The 16408-nt window shown below is 41.9% G+C and overlaps 1 protein-coding gene across 4 annotated transcripts in view; it reads right to left on the reverse strand.

Annotated features, from left to right (window-relative positions):
- LOC120918996 (SAP30 binding protein) overlaps positions 1-16408 on the reverse strand; it is a 108628-nt gene that overhangs the window by 19062 nt on the left and 73158 nt on the right. For all 4 annotated transcript variants that reach the window (XM_040330934.1, XM_040330933.1, XM_040330936.1 and 1 more), the window contains one exon: positions 272-314. In XM_040330934.1, coding sequence (XP_040186868.1) covers positions 272-314 — 43 coding nt within the window. The remainder of the gene's footprint in view (positions 1-271; positions 315-16408) is intronic.

Below are 16408 nucleotides of genomic sequence, written 5' to 3' on the forward strand. Positions count from 1 at the left end.
GTGTATAAAAATAGTCACAGTTCCTAAAATTTGTATGTGATATTTATGTCCAACCCCCTTGAATTAAAGCTGAAAGTCTGCACTTCAAATTCATTTGGATTGTTTAATTTTAATTTTATTTTGGTGTCATACAGAGCCACAAGTATGAAAATTGTGCCCGTGTCCAAATATATTTGGAGCCAACTGTACAAGACCATAAAGCAAATTACCAGAATTTGTTCTTGCACATTAGAGCCATATCATGCCACCTATGAGCAAACAGAAAGCATACCTACTAATTCTTGGGGGTCCCTCTTCTCCAACTCTGAGTGTTCCTGGAAAATAAATGGATATTTTTAATGAAAAAGACAGCTTCATTATTTCTATATTACTTAGTAAATGTGGGGTATGCATGGAGTTTAGGCATTTTGGGCACAATATAAGATCTTGAAATTGGTGTATCTAGGAGTAGGCAAGAAGTATACGATAAAAAAAAAAAAAAAAAAAGCCATAAAAATAGAAACCACGTAGCAGACAAACAATACACATAATAGACAGCATTGGGAAACCAAGCAGGAAACCGAGTATTTTTAGCAACATTTAACTAGTTCATTTAGTGGGGGACGGAATAAATCAGTTAGGCCTCGTTCACGGAGGCTTTAGCTGATATGAGGACACTTTGTACAGCAAACTTTTACAAAGAATTTGCAGTGCTGGAAGTCGCTTTAAAAGAGATGCCGGTTTTTTTGGTTTGTTTTTTAAACCATACTTACCTAGGTGGATGCATCGGTCCGATGCTGCATCTGTTCCCTGGCACCTCTACACTGAGAACCAAGCGATCGAACCCCGCCGATCGCTCAGTTTTCACAGGTCCCCAAGCAGAGAAAGTGGAATCACCGCTCTAAGATACTAACCAGAAAGTCTCCTCACCTGATCCAAAGCCAAAAGACTTAATTTCTGCCCCACCAGACATTTTGATTCATTTATGACATTACTTGACGTTAACAATTTTCTTGCAGCCTTACTTTAAAAAAGCACTTTGAGTCTTTAGTGGCTATAGATGAGACCCCACCAGGATCGCCTAGTGCGGGCGAGTTACCTCCCTCTCCAGTTTTCTTTCAAGAAGTCTGCTTTACATGATTTAACAGAATTGGCCAGTGAGTCTGATCAGTTTCCTGTTGACCCCACGGATGGTCACAATACAGTATCTTTCAAACTTCGATCTGATTTCTATCCAGTGGGGTCTAGGGGCAGAGATCTATTTCAGAGAATGATGGAGAGGGACCTCAATCACCTTGCCCGCAGTTGTCGTCAGGGCCCCCTTAAATTTAACAACCTGTCAGTCCTGGAAAGACAAGCTCTCAAAAACGTAGAGTCTGACAGAAGTATAGTGATTAGGAACGCTGCTAAAGGCGGGACAGTGGTTGTCTTAAACTCTGACATGTACAAACAGGAGGCATTGCGCCAATTGTCTGATACCAACACTTATGCACCACTTACAGCAGATCCTACCATCCCTTTCAAAAGGGTTTTACTTTCTTCTGGATAGAGCCACACACGTTGGCATCTTTTCTGACAAAGAGAAAGATATGTTCATCCCTGAGTGTCCTATCATGCCCATATTTCACCATTTACCCAAGGTTCACAAAGGGTAAACCCTCTTGTTGGGAGACCAATAGTTGCGGGGATCGGCTCCCTTAACGAACGCCTTGGTGAATGGCTGGATAGCCAACTGCAGCCTTTGGTAACTGAACTTCCAGGCTATTTAAAAGACACCAAACAGCTCCTTGTTAAATGAAACCACTTTCAATAGAAGGAAAATTACAGGTGGATTAGCTGTGATGTTTCTAGCTTGTATTCCAGTATTCCCCACCATCTGGGCATACAAGCGGTGGCCATGTTTCTCCGGGAATCAGGGGGATTCTCATTGATCCTTCAGGATTTCATTTTAGAATCTTTGGAATACTTGACACATTTTTTTTTATGTTTGACGGGGCCTCCATTGGAGCAACATTTTCACCCTCCCTAGCCAACCTTTTCATGGGCTGGTGGGAGAGGTCCCGCATCTTTGGATGTGATAGCCCCCTGCCGCCTTGACACAGTTTTTTTTACTGTCACTACATAGACGACTTATTGTTCATTACCCCTGATGAGGAGGCCAACCTCGATAGCTGGTTACTATACCTTAATGACAACCAACTTAAACTTAAAGTTCACCGGCGACCTCCGTGTGACCACCATGAATTTTTTGGATGTCAAGCTTTCTGGGGTTGGGCATACGGTGGTAACCAGTTTACATAGGAAGCCTACTGCAGGCAATGCCCTCCTAAGAGCTGACTCAGCTCACCCTGGACATACCATGAGGGGGGTCCCATATGGACAATTCCTCAGACTCAAACATATCTGCAGTACACCAGAAGATTACAGCAAAGAATCCCAGGAGATGGCACAAAGGTTTAAAGATAGGGGCTTCCCTAGGAAAACTATAGATGGAGCCCTTTTAGCCACCAGCACTATCGCGAGACAGCTTGTTGGAGAACATCAATAAGACAACCAACACTGGTAAAACCTGCAGTACTTTTGGTAACATACCAGTTTTTTCCACCTCATACAGCTCTGAATTCACCAAAATTAAGAATACAGTTAACAAGTATCTCCCCATCTTGCTTAATGATCCAACCTATAGCGAGATACTGTCGAAGGGCATGAAGTCAGTATCCCGCAGAGCACCCACTCTAGGGAGCTCCCTTTCAGAGCACTACGGTGGCTCAGAATTGGTTGAACTTTAAGGGTACATTCAAATGTGGTATTAAGAGCTGCAATTACTGCAATTTCATTAAAAAAGGTCAATGGGTTAAATCTTGTTCTAACAATAATAGTTTCGATATTCTACAATTCATTAATTGCAACACTAAATTTGTGGTCTATGTTACTACACATGAAGAATGACATGTACAATACGTAGGCAGAACCATCCGCAGACTAAGGGCTCTTTCACACGGGCGGCCCGTTGTGGTCCGCCTGCCAGTTTTTAAGGCGGACCTGAACGGGCGCTCCGTGCTCCTCTATGGAGCCGTGGATGTCAGCGGTGACATGCCCGCTCCGCCAAAGTGTGACGGAGGAAAAACCTACTTTTCCATCCGTCTGGCGGATCGGATCGGGTGAACACGGACAGACGCTCCGTGCTCTTTCTATCCCCCCCCCATAGGGGAGAGCGGAGAAATAACAGGGCGGTCCCTGCACAGTGTGTGGGGACCGCCCTGTCATCCGCCGGCTCAGCGGGGATCAACGGAGCGATCCCCGCTGAGCAAGCGGAAGTTCACGGGGCGGATCATTAGTCATTACTGATCCGCCCCGTGTGAAAGGGGCCTTAGAGACCGTTTACATGATCACTTGTACAATATTGAAACTAATAAAAAAACACCAATGTTGCCAAACTCTGGAATTTGGTACATGATGAAAACACCTCCAGTCTCTTGATCCAGGGAAAAGAGAACATCAAAGTTCCCATCAGAGGAGGCAATAGGTTTAGGATATTATGTAAGCGTGAAGTTTTTTGGATTTTTTCTTTACATACTAGAATACCGTTAGGATTTAATTTCGAAGGGGATGTATCCCATTATTATGATTAATATGGTGATGTGGTTGTACCATTTCATCTTATTTTACTCATATTTCACCACCTCATCTTATTTTACCTTATCCTATTTTATTTAAAATTTTGTTTTCTGTTTTTTTCCTTACTCTACACAATTACAGGTCAGTCCATATAGCAGTATCGCGGTCCAGCTTGACGTTAGGACTGAACCTAGGGTCCGCTCATGGCTGTGAGCGTATGGGTATCCAATTTTCTCTGGCACCTTTTACATGTTTATTGTGCCAAAACATGTCTGTATGCTGGAGTGTGTAGCCTTATTTGATTTTGGTACGGGTGCCTACACCCGCCGAGATCGAGATGCATCGTTTGATGATCTTACCCAGGATCAGATATTTTGGATTTTATTGTGACAACCTAGCCAAGATAGATGCATCTCGTCCATGCAGGTGTGATACACAATATTGCATTGTGTATGGAGGGTGTGCTTACTTTGGGTCATGCACCCTGTCTCCAATATCTAAGTTAGACTTACCCCTTCTCTTTTGGAGCTCATGATCATTTGCAAGGAAAAGTTTTCATTTCAAATCCGATCAGAGGGATATTATTGGACACAGGGTGCAGATCCTAAAACACACCTATCTAGGTGTGCGTATTTTCCCTAGCATTTTAGTGTTAGTTTTAGTATTATATGTGACATGTTTATGCTGTTTTTCAGGCACTGCGCATTATGTGCTTTTAACCACCCAACCACCCAATATCTATATGGCGATTTTCATATCTTGCTACACAGCCATTTAGTGATATCGGTAACAAAAGTTTTTTTTTTTTTTTTTTTTAAATGCAGAAAATATTTTTCTTGTTTCACAGGTTTTGGGTTTGATGTATGGGCCTTACAGGCTTGCATGGGTTACATCTAGCTACACACACACACACACACACACACACACACACACACACACATATATATATATAAATAATATAGTGACCTAGGCCGATTCATTCTCACTGACACACGAGCAATGCTTCATGTGCACAGGTTTTGGCTGCATTTAATGGTCCCTTGGCTTTCGATCATACTTTATCCAATTCACTTCCTTGATCGGGCGATATAAATATGCAGATCGTAGTCCAAGCCCAAAGCATGTTTTGTTTGTATGTTTGTGTATCTATAGATATATATTTTTTCATATATTTATATCCATATTTACATACATACTCATATCAATATTTGTATCCCCAACACTCTATGCATTGTGGCCATCATGCGCATTCTGATGAACTTCTTTATTTGGGCTATTTCTTTGACCCGGGGGTTAATTCACATTTTCTTATTTAAATAGTTAACTTCACACAAAAAATTATCCCGTTTCTACAAAGCAATCAAATCCAAATATAACACATGTCGTAGTTGATTTATATTTTATATCTATTCTGGGTTCAACACTCTCGTTATTTTATCTAAATTTATCAACTTTACATTTTACTTATTTTCACATAACTTTCACTCACTTTAGTTATGTAGAGAATTGCAATTCATATAAAATATGTTTTCGGACATAACTCATTATTATATTTCTTACATTTCATACACATATCTTTTAAATTTATGTAAGCATGGTTTATACGTTCACCCACACAGATTTTCGATAGAGATCCTTTTTGGATTCTTAATCTTTTTCACTCACTAGATACATACATACATACATACATACATACGTCCCCTGAATATATTTACTTTTTCATTAATATTCATTTATGCTTGTTCTGTATTTACATGTTTAAACATCTTCACTATTTTTATCACCATGCACTATACAATCAAAAGGGATTTCGTATCTGCAATCCTTTATACATGTATTGTTCATAGGTGTATTATATGCATAGGGACTTCAGCATTATTTTTATTTTTGATTCACTTAATCTGCTTCTCATTATCAGGACTATTTCTGGAATGAGAATAACAATATGTGTGTTTTGTGGTATTTTTAAACTTCAATTTAAATGTTATATAGGTGTGTTTGCTCTCTCAACCATGCAATCAGGATTTGTCTAGGTTCACATCAGATACTAATTGGCGACTTGCTAATTGGATTGTTGATTGGGTTCCCAGCTGCTATCCTTTTTGTCATGTGACCTATAGTCGTATATATACTGGACATCCATTTTCTATGTTGTAAGCTATGAATAAGCACTAAAGTTTGGTGTGAAACGCGTCAGCTTTTTACCCCGTCTGCTGTGGCATGCTTTTTGTGTGTTTTTTTTTATTTTACAATAAAAGCAATTTTTGGAGTGCGGCTGTCCAGAAAGTTTTTCCTTAATTTTTCATCACCAAGCAGAGAGCTGCTGACTGTCAGTCAGCAGCTCTCTGATCTCCCCCCCCCCGCGCTCACTGGAGCGCTGGGCTGTGGAGGGGGAAGGAGGGGCCAGCTCAGGTTCTCAGGTTTACTGAGAGGCTGAGCCAGGTGCTGGTCCAGGGATCTGGACAGATCCTGACTGTATGGTAGTGATAACGCTGAGCCTGGACCGGCTCTGTGATGTCAGCAGAGAGCAAACTTCAGCCTGCTCTCTGCTGAAAACGGGTCACAGGAGAAAAAAAAAAAACAAACACTCCAATGATCCATAGAAGTACAGCCAAACAAGCTTTGGCTGTACTTCTTTAAAAAAAAAGCTGATATGAGGCTTCAGAAGATCTCCCTGATCACATGACCACTGTGATTAGAGAAAGCCCACTCTCTTTGCTTCTGCAGATGTGCCATGTGGGCAGCAAGAGGTTAAATGCATTTATACTTATGTGGTTAAGTGAAGTGTGTATGTGCATACATTATGCCAGTGAAGGTAGTTTGAAGCAGTTTCTGGACCTTGATTATTATCATTATACAGTATTTATATAGCACCAGCAGTTTTCCCAGTGCTTTTTAACCACTTCCATACCGGGCACTTACTCCCCTTCCTGCCCAAGCCAATTTTTTAAGCTTTCAGCACTGTCGCACTTTGAATGACAATTGCGCGGTCGTGCTACACTGTACCCAAACAATTTTTTTATCATTTTGTTCCCACAAATAGAGCTTTCTTTTGGTGGTATTTGATCACCTCTGCGGTTTTTATTTTTTGCGCTATAAACAAAAGAAGAGTGACAATTTAAAAAAAAAAAACACTATTTTTTACTTTTTTATTTATTAAATATCACAATTTTTAAAAAAAAAACGTTTTTTTCCCCTCAGTTTAGGCCGATGCGTATTCTTCTACATATTTTTGGTAAAAAAAAAATCGCAATGATCATATATTGATTGGTTTGCGCAAAAGTTATAGCGTTTACAAAATAGCTGATAGATTTATGGCATTTTTATTTTATAAATTTTTTTACTAGTATTGGCGGCGATTTGCAATTTTTTTACTGTCACCGTGACATTGCGGCGAACACATCGGACACTTTTGACACGTTTTTTGCGCCATTCACATTTATACAGCGATTAATGCGATAAAAATGCACTAATTACTGTATAAATGTGACTGGCATTCAAGGGGTTAACACTAGGGGGTGAGGGAGGGGTTAATATGTATACCTGTATTGTGTTCTAACTGTGGGGGAAGGGGGGTGACTGGGGGAGGTGACCGATCTATGTCCCTATGTACAAGGGACACAGATCCGTCTCCTCTCTCCCCTGACAGGACGTGGAGCTCTGTGTTTACACACAGAGCTCCACGTCCCTGCTCTGTCGTTACCGATCGCGGGTACCTGGCGGACATCGCGACCGCCAGGCACGCGCATCGGCATCTCGGGGACGCGCCCCCAGTGGCCGCAGGAATACAGGACGTCATATGACGTCCTGTTGAATATTCAGAGTCACCGTGGAGCCGTCATTTGACGATGGCCCGGTACTCTAGTGGTTAATGTAGAAGGGGACAGTACAATTACAATGAGGGTGGACAAAAAAATAATATATATATATATATATATATATATATATATATATATATATATATATATATATATATATATATATATATATATAATTTTTTATTAAATTTAATTTTAATGAAATGCTTTTGGAGTAAAAATATATGTAACCACTTCAGCCCCAGAGGGTTTTGAAAGATTTATGGCATTATTATTTTTTTTTACTAGTAATGGCGGGGATCTGCGATTTTAAGCGGTATTGCAACAAACTGATTGGACACTTTTCACACATTCTTGGAACCACTGACATTTATACATCGATCATTGCTATAAAAAAAGCATTGATTACTGTGTAAATGACACTGGTAAGGAAGAGGTAACACTAGGGGGCAATCAAGGGGCTAAATGTGTGTTCCCTCAGTGTGTTCTAACTGTATGTGAATAGGACAGAGTAGAAGAGGAGATATATCACTGTTCCTACTTCCTGACCTCAACCCGCTAGAAAACCTTTGGGATGAATTTGTGCTAGTTCACACCAGACGCAGTTCCGTTCAGTTCTGTGCGCTTTTTTATGCACTAAAAATGCATGCACAGTGTTTTTCCATGTATTCCAATGGCTGTAGTTCACACCATGCAGTCAGTTTCCGGTCAGTTTATGCACTGGAAACTGACTGCATGGTGTGAACTAGAGCGATTGGAATACATGGAAAACACTGTGCATGCATTTTTAGTGCATAGAAAAAGCACATGGAACTGGACGGAACTGCATTTGTTGTGAACTGGCACTTAGAGCGGAGTGTCATGGCTGGGCTCAGCACTTCCTTCTCTGAGCTGGCCGCTCAGCTGTCGGCTAATTGCCAGCTCCCATCTCTCCACAGTGACTCACCTGTTGATATCTTGCTAGTCAGTCCTTCCTCCTTCCAGATGAGCTCGGCCTTCGCCTTGGTCAACATCACAGAGACTATCTCATGCGTTCCTGTTAAAGACTTGCTTGGCTGACATCCCTTCTGCCTCCTGATCCTGCTTGCTGTTCTACTACGTTCATCTCTGGCTTCCTGACGATCCGATACCTTAACTCTGTTTGGACTATGTTTACTCTGTTTATCCTTTTATTATTATTATTATTATTAAACAAGTGTGATTTAACTGTACTTCTGTCTTGGTCTGATTCATGGTTTCTGACATGGAGACTGAGCCAGGCCTGCTCGTCCAACATCAGTGCCTAAACCTGACAGATGTGCTTTTGGAAAAATGGTCAAACATTCCCATAGACACTCCTAAACCTTGTGGACAGCCTTTCCAGAAGAGTTGAAGCTCTTATAGCTGCAAAGGGTGGGCCAACTCAATATTGAACCCTACAGACTAAGACTGGGATGCCATTAAAGTTCATGTGCGTTCTGCGGTATGCCATTAGTGCCAGCGGTGTGAGGGTAATTTCATCCATATGGTGTGGGAGTGTTCAAGGGTAAGGTCCTTGTGGTCCCAGGTAACAGAGTTTATTGCCGATACCTTCAATCTACGAAATGTAAGTAATCCCCTGTGATATCTCCTCGGAGTCATTGAGGAGGAGGAGGAGGAGGAGATGAATGCTGCCACAAAACTGTTTTAGTTTTCTTTTTTCCCATGCCTACAAACTTATAGCAAGGGGATGGATACATGCTGAGACTTACCTTGAACATGGATTTGCCGCTATACCGAATGACGTACAGGGCTTTTTTACTGCAAGGTTTGGCAAACTTGTATTTAGTGTGGTCATTTAAATTCCCATTGATTAGCTTCTTTTTTTATTTTTTATCGCCATTAGGGAGTTGCTGAATGGAATCCTCAAGGCTTTTCTTTTTCATTACAAAGCACAAACTCTACTTTCGTAATGTCATGATCAGGACAGAGTCTTAAACAAATGATTCGGAGTAGTCAGCCAGTCCAGAGAATGGTCACTAGTCTGACATGCAGCAGTGAAATAAGAAGCGAGGGTCAAAGATGTAAGATTCCTCCTCAGACACTGGGGCTATTCAGGACACACAATGTGTTTCAGTGTTGCCTGGCTACCTTTCCATAGGGAGGAGGACCACAGCGCCACTGACTGGACAAGGAAGGATGTCCACGTGTTCCTTGGAAAAGATGCAGCAAAGGAATGTGTTCTGGCATTTCCCAGTGTTCCAGCATAACAACCCCACACGCTGGGTATTTGTGACCAACAAGCCAGATTTAAAGGAAAAGGCTGCCTCTTATCACATCACTTCTTACCCATTCCCCTAAGCCCTTCAGATCATCGTCCCCATCATGAAGTTTTAGTTGACATTTATGATATGAAAATAATGTAATAAAGATTACTCTAAATACTAGTACTCCGAATATTAAAAACATCCTTGTGAAAAAACTGTCACTTTCCTTGGTATCAGCAGTGGCCATTATGGTTGTTACAGTGCTGAATTTGTAGTACTTTGGCACCGCTCGCTATGGGTGTACTCACTGGCTTTTCAAAAGTTTGAGGTAGCTATACTCACTTGCTCTCCAACATAGTTCGAGTTTAGATAAAACAATCAGTGCAGGAAGCTAATGGATACGTATATCCTTCATGGAAGGGGGTGGAAGATCAGACACAATGCAAAGCATGCTGGTAAACAAGAGCGGTAACAATGCACAAACACACAGCTGATATAGACGACTCAAGGCTGCTCTCTCTGGTGGCTGGCCATTGGGTACTGGGTAAGAATCCCTCAACACTAGCCACCTCACCTTCAGGACTACAACCTGGCATGGGACTCAGAGACCTCAAAAGAATAAACTCCTCCAAGAAACTTTCCATAATTTATAAAAGACCAAGACATTTACTCACAAGCATTTTATTGACCCTCTTGGATAGACCCATCAATCCTTGGGAGAAAATGTGGAACCCCAGTTTAACCCCCCCCCCCTTTTTTTTTAAAGACAAGGGAATGTTAGCTAGCCACTTGCCGACCGCCCAACTTTGAATATATGTCCTGTTTTTGATGTTAAAGTAGATGTAAACCCGATTCATGAAATTTGAGCTGGGCACATATCTGTATTGTTTAGTTTTCTCTTTAAAAGCACCGAGTCCTGTAGCTTTCTCCTGCTCCATTCTTCTTATCAGCCGATAAATCCTGACAAGTTCGACACTGCAGATAAAAGCAGCCCGAGCTTTGTGTTGGGGGAGGAGGCTATAAAGAGATTAGTAGAGGCCTGAACTATTCAAGGATCAGCTCTGAAAGTCTCTACCTATGGAAAGAGGGGGTGTGTGCCTTTCCGCACAACAGCCGTCTTGGCTGTATGCCCAGGCTTCACTGCAGTGCTAACCAGGAAGAGAAAATCTAACACAATCTGAACATTCAAAAAAAAAAGTATATAAAAGCTAAAACAGCAGATACCGGTGTGTTATGGCAGCTAGCCATCTTTTTTTCGTTAGGCAGCCAGATTTCCAATAAAAGTGATCCCAGCAGCGTAGCGGGAGAGGTGCCCTCCACCCCTCCCACGCTTACCAGAGCCGTTGGTAAGCCCGGACCCAATTTTATGAGGCCGATGGCTAGGCAGGAAGTCGAGTGAGGGCAAGATGGCCCCCACTCAGTTCTATGCCCTTGGAGGACTGGAGCGACCTCCGATATCACTTGTGGTTCTCTGGCTTAAAGAGATGATTTTTTTATTATTATTATTTTTTTAAGTTAAAGTGTCTTTTTGACCGCAGATCTCTCAGTAAAGAGGACCAGTCATGTTTAATTCTCTTTACAAGGGATGTTTACATTCCTTGTAATAGGAATAAAAGTGATCAAAATAAAAAGGGACAGTGTAAAGATAAAAATATACAGCGGTCCATCCCTCCATGCTCACTTAAGTTGCACTAGCATGTGTAAACCGTGTTCAAACAAGGTGCGAGGTATCGCTGCGTACATTGGCGCGAAAGCAATAATTCTAGCCCAAGACCTCCTCTGTAGATTCTAAACAGGTAACCTGTAAAAATACTGAAAGTGTCACCTTTGGAGATTTTTTTTCCTTTTTTTTTTTTTTTAAGTATCGTAGTTTGTCGTCATCCCACGAGCATGGGGAATGTTAAAACATGACATGTCAAGTATCCAATAACTCTGCGTAACATCTTTCACACAAAGATAACTTTACGGTTTTGTTTTTTTAAATTCATTAAAGAGTATTTTTTCCCCAAAAATTGCATTTGAAAGACAGCTGCACAAATGGTGTGGCAAAATATTGCAACGATACAGATTTTTACTTGCAAATAACAAATGTCAAAAGAAGACCTAGTCTTTGAGTGGCTAGAGTGGGTGTCTTTGGAAATAACTCTCCGATATTACAACAAAGGAAACCAAAGAGGAGCTCAAAACACCAGATTGGTCTATCACACGCAGTCTTTACTGAGAAGATTAGGAAATAATTGGTAGACTCCAGTTAAGCCTGAATGAAAAACTTAAAAGGGGTTAAAGTGGAGTTTCCATCCCAACATTTTTTTACTCATCTGGAAATGCCCGTTATGCGGTCCCACAAAATCTGCCTTTGAAATCACCTAGGATTCTGACATCTCCCTCTAATGCTCCTGGGAAATGTGTGTCATCATTTCCCAGGATGCAGTGTGCGCTGTCCAATTATCACTCCCCATCCAAGACTTCCAGGAAGTAAGTGCTTGTAGGTTCTGTGTAAGTTCACCTTAAAGCGGTGGTTCACCCACACTAACAACATTTTAGCATTAAATTAGGCATAGTAGCGCGAGCTACAGTATGCCTGTATTGATTTTTTTAGCCCGGTACTCACTGTGCAATCCTATATAGAAGATTCCGACTCCCCGTGGGGAATGGACGTTCCTATAAAGAGGGAGGATGATTGACGGCCGGCTATGGCACGTCACGCTCCCCGAAGATAGCCGGAACAGGTCTCGGCTCTTCACGGCGCCTGTGCACAGACTATGCGCAGGCGCCGTGAAGCGCCAAGTCATATTTCGGCTATTTCCGGAGAAGCGTGACGTGCCATAGCCGGCCGTCAATCATCCTCCCTCTTGATAGGAACGCCCATTCCCCGCGGGGAGTCGGAATCTTCTATATAGGATTGCACAGTGAGTACGGGGCTAAAAAAATCAATACAGGCATACTGTAGCTCGCGCTACTATGCCTAATTTAATGCTATAAAAAAAATAAAAAAATGTTTTATTAGGGTGAACCACCGCTTTAAAGCAGTTGTAAAGGGAAAAAAAAAAAATTCACCTTAATGCAATCTAAGGCTATGGCCGCTCGCTGTATTACGGGAGTGCGCACGCAAATACTCACCACCATGCGAGCTCTCGTATGACTGTGGTCAGTACTTGCATGGAGGACCAGAGACAGCTGCCGAGGGACCCCAGAAGATGTGGATCGGGGCCACTCTGTGCAAAACGAACTGCACAGTGGAGGCAAGTATAACATGTTTGTTTTTGTTTTTTTTTGTTTTTTTTACAATTCTTAAATACCTTAAATGGTAAGTTCACCTTTACTGAAAAATCTTTAAAGGGTTAAAAAGAATATATATATTTTTTTTTAAATAAAATTATTTTTAACCCTTTAAAGATTTTTCCAGTAAAGGTGAACTTACCCTTTAAGGTATTTAAGAATTGTAAAAAAAAAACAAAAAAAAACAAAAACAAACATGTTATACTTGCCTCCACTGTGCAGTTCGTTTTGCACAGAGTGGCCCCGATCCACATCTTCTGGGGTCCCTCGGCAGCTGTCTCTGGTCCTCCATGCAAGTACTGACCACAGTCATACGAGAGCTCGCATGGTGGTGAGTATTTGCGTGCGCACTCCCGTAATAATTGTAAAAAAAAAAAAAAAAAAAAAAAAAAAAAAAAAACGTGATTATATATATATATATATATATATATATATATATATATATATATATATATATATATATATATATATATATATATACATATATACATACATATACATACATACATATACATACATATATACACACACACACACACACACACACACAGGACACAGAAATGGGCAGGATAGGTCATGTTTTAAAGGTTTTTTTTTTTTTTAATGGTTACAGCCACTAAGAATGGAGCAGATAGCCTGTGTTTCCTATATGCATCCTTGGAATATCCTGCACCTTTCAAGTTTATTGCACTTAAAATATAAACACTCTGCAACTAAAAAGCCAAGTTAAACTTTAAAAAAAATATAAAAGTGAATTATTTTTGCCCCCCACAGAAGTCTGCAAAGCATTGCACCCTTGATCAATGGATGGCAGGTGCGATGTCAAGCTCCTGCACTGTACTGGCTTTCAGTTAGAGAGCTGTAGGAAGCATCAATGAACTATAAGTGCACGGATTACCGCACTCGTAGTCCAAACAAGTCTGTCTGCCATGGTGGAAAACGGGACTTGTAGTTTATTCATTCACAGATCTCTGGGCTTGGGGGATGGCGGGGGTAATGTGTAGGAAACATGTTACACCTCTAAATACATATGTAACATGTTCTAGGTGATGAACTGCTGAAGGTTCTTAAAACGGAGTCGTCTAATATCACTTTAATTTAAAAAACAAAACAAAAAAACATACACTTAACTTTTCTTTGCATACACAATTTCAATGAACAGTCACACATGTGCTAGTACACACAATACAGTAACCAACGATACAACCGTTTTGATGGTCTCTCCGATAACAAACCCATTTGGCCTCCCCAAAGTAACCCATACATCTAATTTATGGTTGCTTTGGGGAATCTGCACTTTCCATTGTAAACATGCCAGACACAGACAGGACCTGAGCTGTATCCCTCCTGTGTAAGCTGACTGCCTGGGATAGTGAATATTCACACAGTCAATCCATCAGGGAATAGCGATCTACAACCTGCAGGCTTCCTGCCTATATCCTGTCTGCTAGGGCAGGCAGCCAGCAGCATAAGGGCAGAGGCTAGTTGGCACAGGGTGGTAATGGTAGCCAAAGGTAATTTAAGTCAAAGGATGGGAGGAACCACAGACACAAAACACATTCAGGAATGTACGCTTGGACGGGGATTCGTTCAAATAAATGGAAAGTCATAACTGCAAGCAATCTAAAAAATGGTTTTGTATAATCAGAGGATGATCAGAACTCATGTACAGAGCTACAAAGGAACCCATGGAGATAGAATAGATCTAGGATCTGCTATTGTTGATGTGAGAGATCCCCTGTTTCTGACAGGTTCTCTGTAGGGATGGATCTGATCGAACGAATGACCACTGCCATAATAAGGCTGCCTTCACATGGACAGTTGGGGGGGGGCGCTGGTATTTTGACGTGTTTAGCCACATGTGGACACAGCTGCACTGTGCCATTATTGGTCACATACAAACTGGCTGATTACACCACCTAAACACCATCCCTGGATGCACACTGTCTGCATCCAGAGTTGGTATTCACACTTAAAGCGGAGTTGCACCCAAAAGTGGAACTTCCGCTTTAAAGGACTCCTTTCCCACATTTTTTTTGGGGGGGGGGGGGGGCCTTGTTTTGATAGGTACCTCGCTCCCACTTCCAGTCTCACCTCCTAGGTGACGACTCCTCTCCCCCTCCCAATCTTCTGGGAAACATCACAGGTCCCAGACGATTGCCTGGCCACTGAAAAGGTGCAGTGCGCACCCAGCTGTGAAGCCGCAAGTTGCCACAGCCGGGTGCCCACACTAGATACCGGTGCCGGGGACAGAAGAGGAGCGAGGCTTTGGGCGCCCACATCGCTGGACAGCGGGACAGGTGAGTGTTTAATAGTCAGTAGCTCCACTTTTTGTAGCTGCTGACTTTTAATAAACGTAAAATTGACTGAAACTCCGCTTTAACCACTTGGACGAGAAGTTACGTGCCAACAGCATCATCCGTGGCCTATGACTTGTATAGAATACCAGTGGCCACCCCTGGCTGCTCGCCTGATCGCAGCCTAACAGAAATTTATTTTCTTAGAACAAATTATGTTGAAGTCCATTAAGTACTATATGCATGTCCATGGTATGTATGTATGCGAGCTGCTCAGGCTGCTAGGAAGTGTAGTCCTGTGTCTGCTGCTGTGAGTGCTGGCTGGGAAGGAGGCTGTTCACGCTCCAAACAATGACAGATGAGAGAAGAAAATCCCGAAAGGCCACACATCAGAACAAGACCTGTAAAGAAGAGTGCCAGTCTCAGCCTAGACTCCCACCAGGCCACGTCCCCAACATGTTTCACTGGGAAACTTGAGCAAGCTCCAGTGGGCGGAGTGAAACGCATTGGGAGCATGGCATGGCGGGGTTGCAGGCCGAGACTGGCACTTGTCTACACACAGCAGGTCTTGTGTTGTGTGGCTCATGGGATCTTCAGCTCCTATATACTATATGCATGTTATATACCATGCTATACCAGAGAACAATCTAATCTAATCTAATTCACTACCAAAAACTGACCCAAAGAACATACAAGACCTTTGCCTCTTTTTTTTTTTTTTGTCTCTAGCAATTCCTGACAGCTGAAAATATACATCCACAATATAATTTCTCAAAAAAAGCTGTATAACTTTATCATTAAAAAGAAAACCATAAAGGCCTAGTCAATACATTTCCTAGCCTGAGATATTAGGCTGCTGCAGGCAGGAGGAAGCATGTTCTCAGTCTCCACCCCCCCCCCCCCCCAGTGAGTAGGCAGCAATATTTCAAATCTGTAGAAGGTCGAAAAAGGCTGTGAGCAGGGGAATGGGGGCTGTGTGGCGTTCCTCTGCGTCAGGTGGGATTGTTTGTGACCACAGCCAAAAATTGCACAGCAACCGGGATTTACAGGACTGTCATCTGAGCCAGAACCTCAGTTCAGAACATAGATGCTGACTGTGGATAAAAGCCTAAATAATCCATTATTTTGCAGTGAAAAGCAGATGTCAAGGACAGGACAGGGATGTCAGTGAGAAGTAAGGCATACCGGTACA

Source organism: Rana temporaria, chromosome 12 (genome assembly GCF_905171775.1).
Source record: "Rana temporaria chromosome 12, aRanTem1.1, whole genome shotgun sequence".
NCBI lineage: Eukaryota > Metazoa > Chordata > Amphibia > Anura > Ranidae > Rana > Rana temporaria.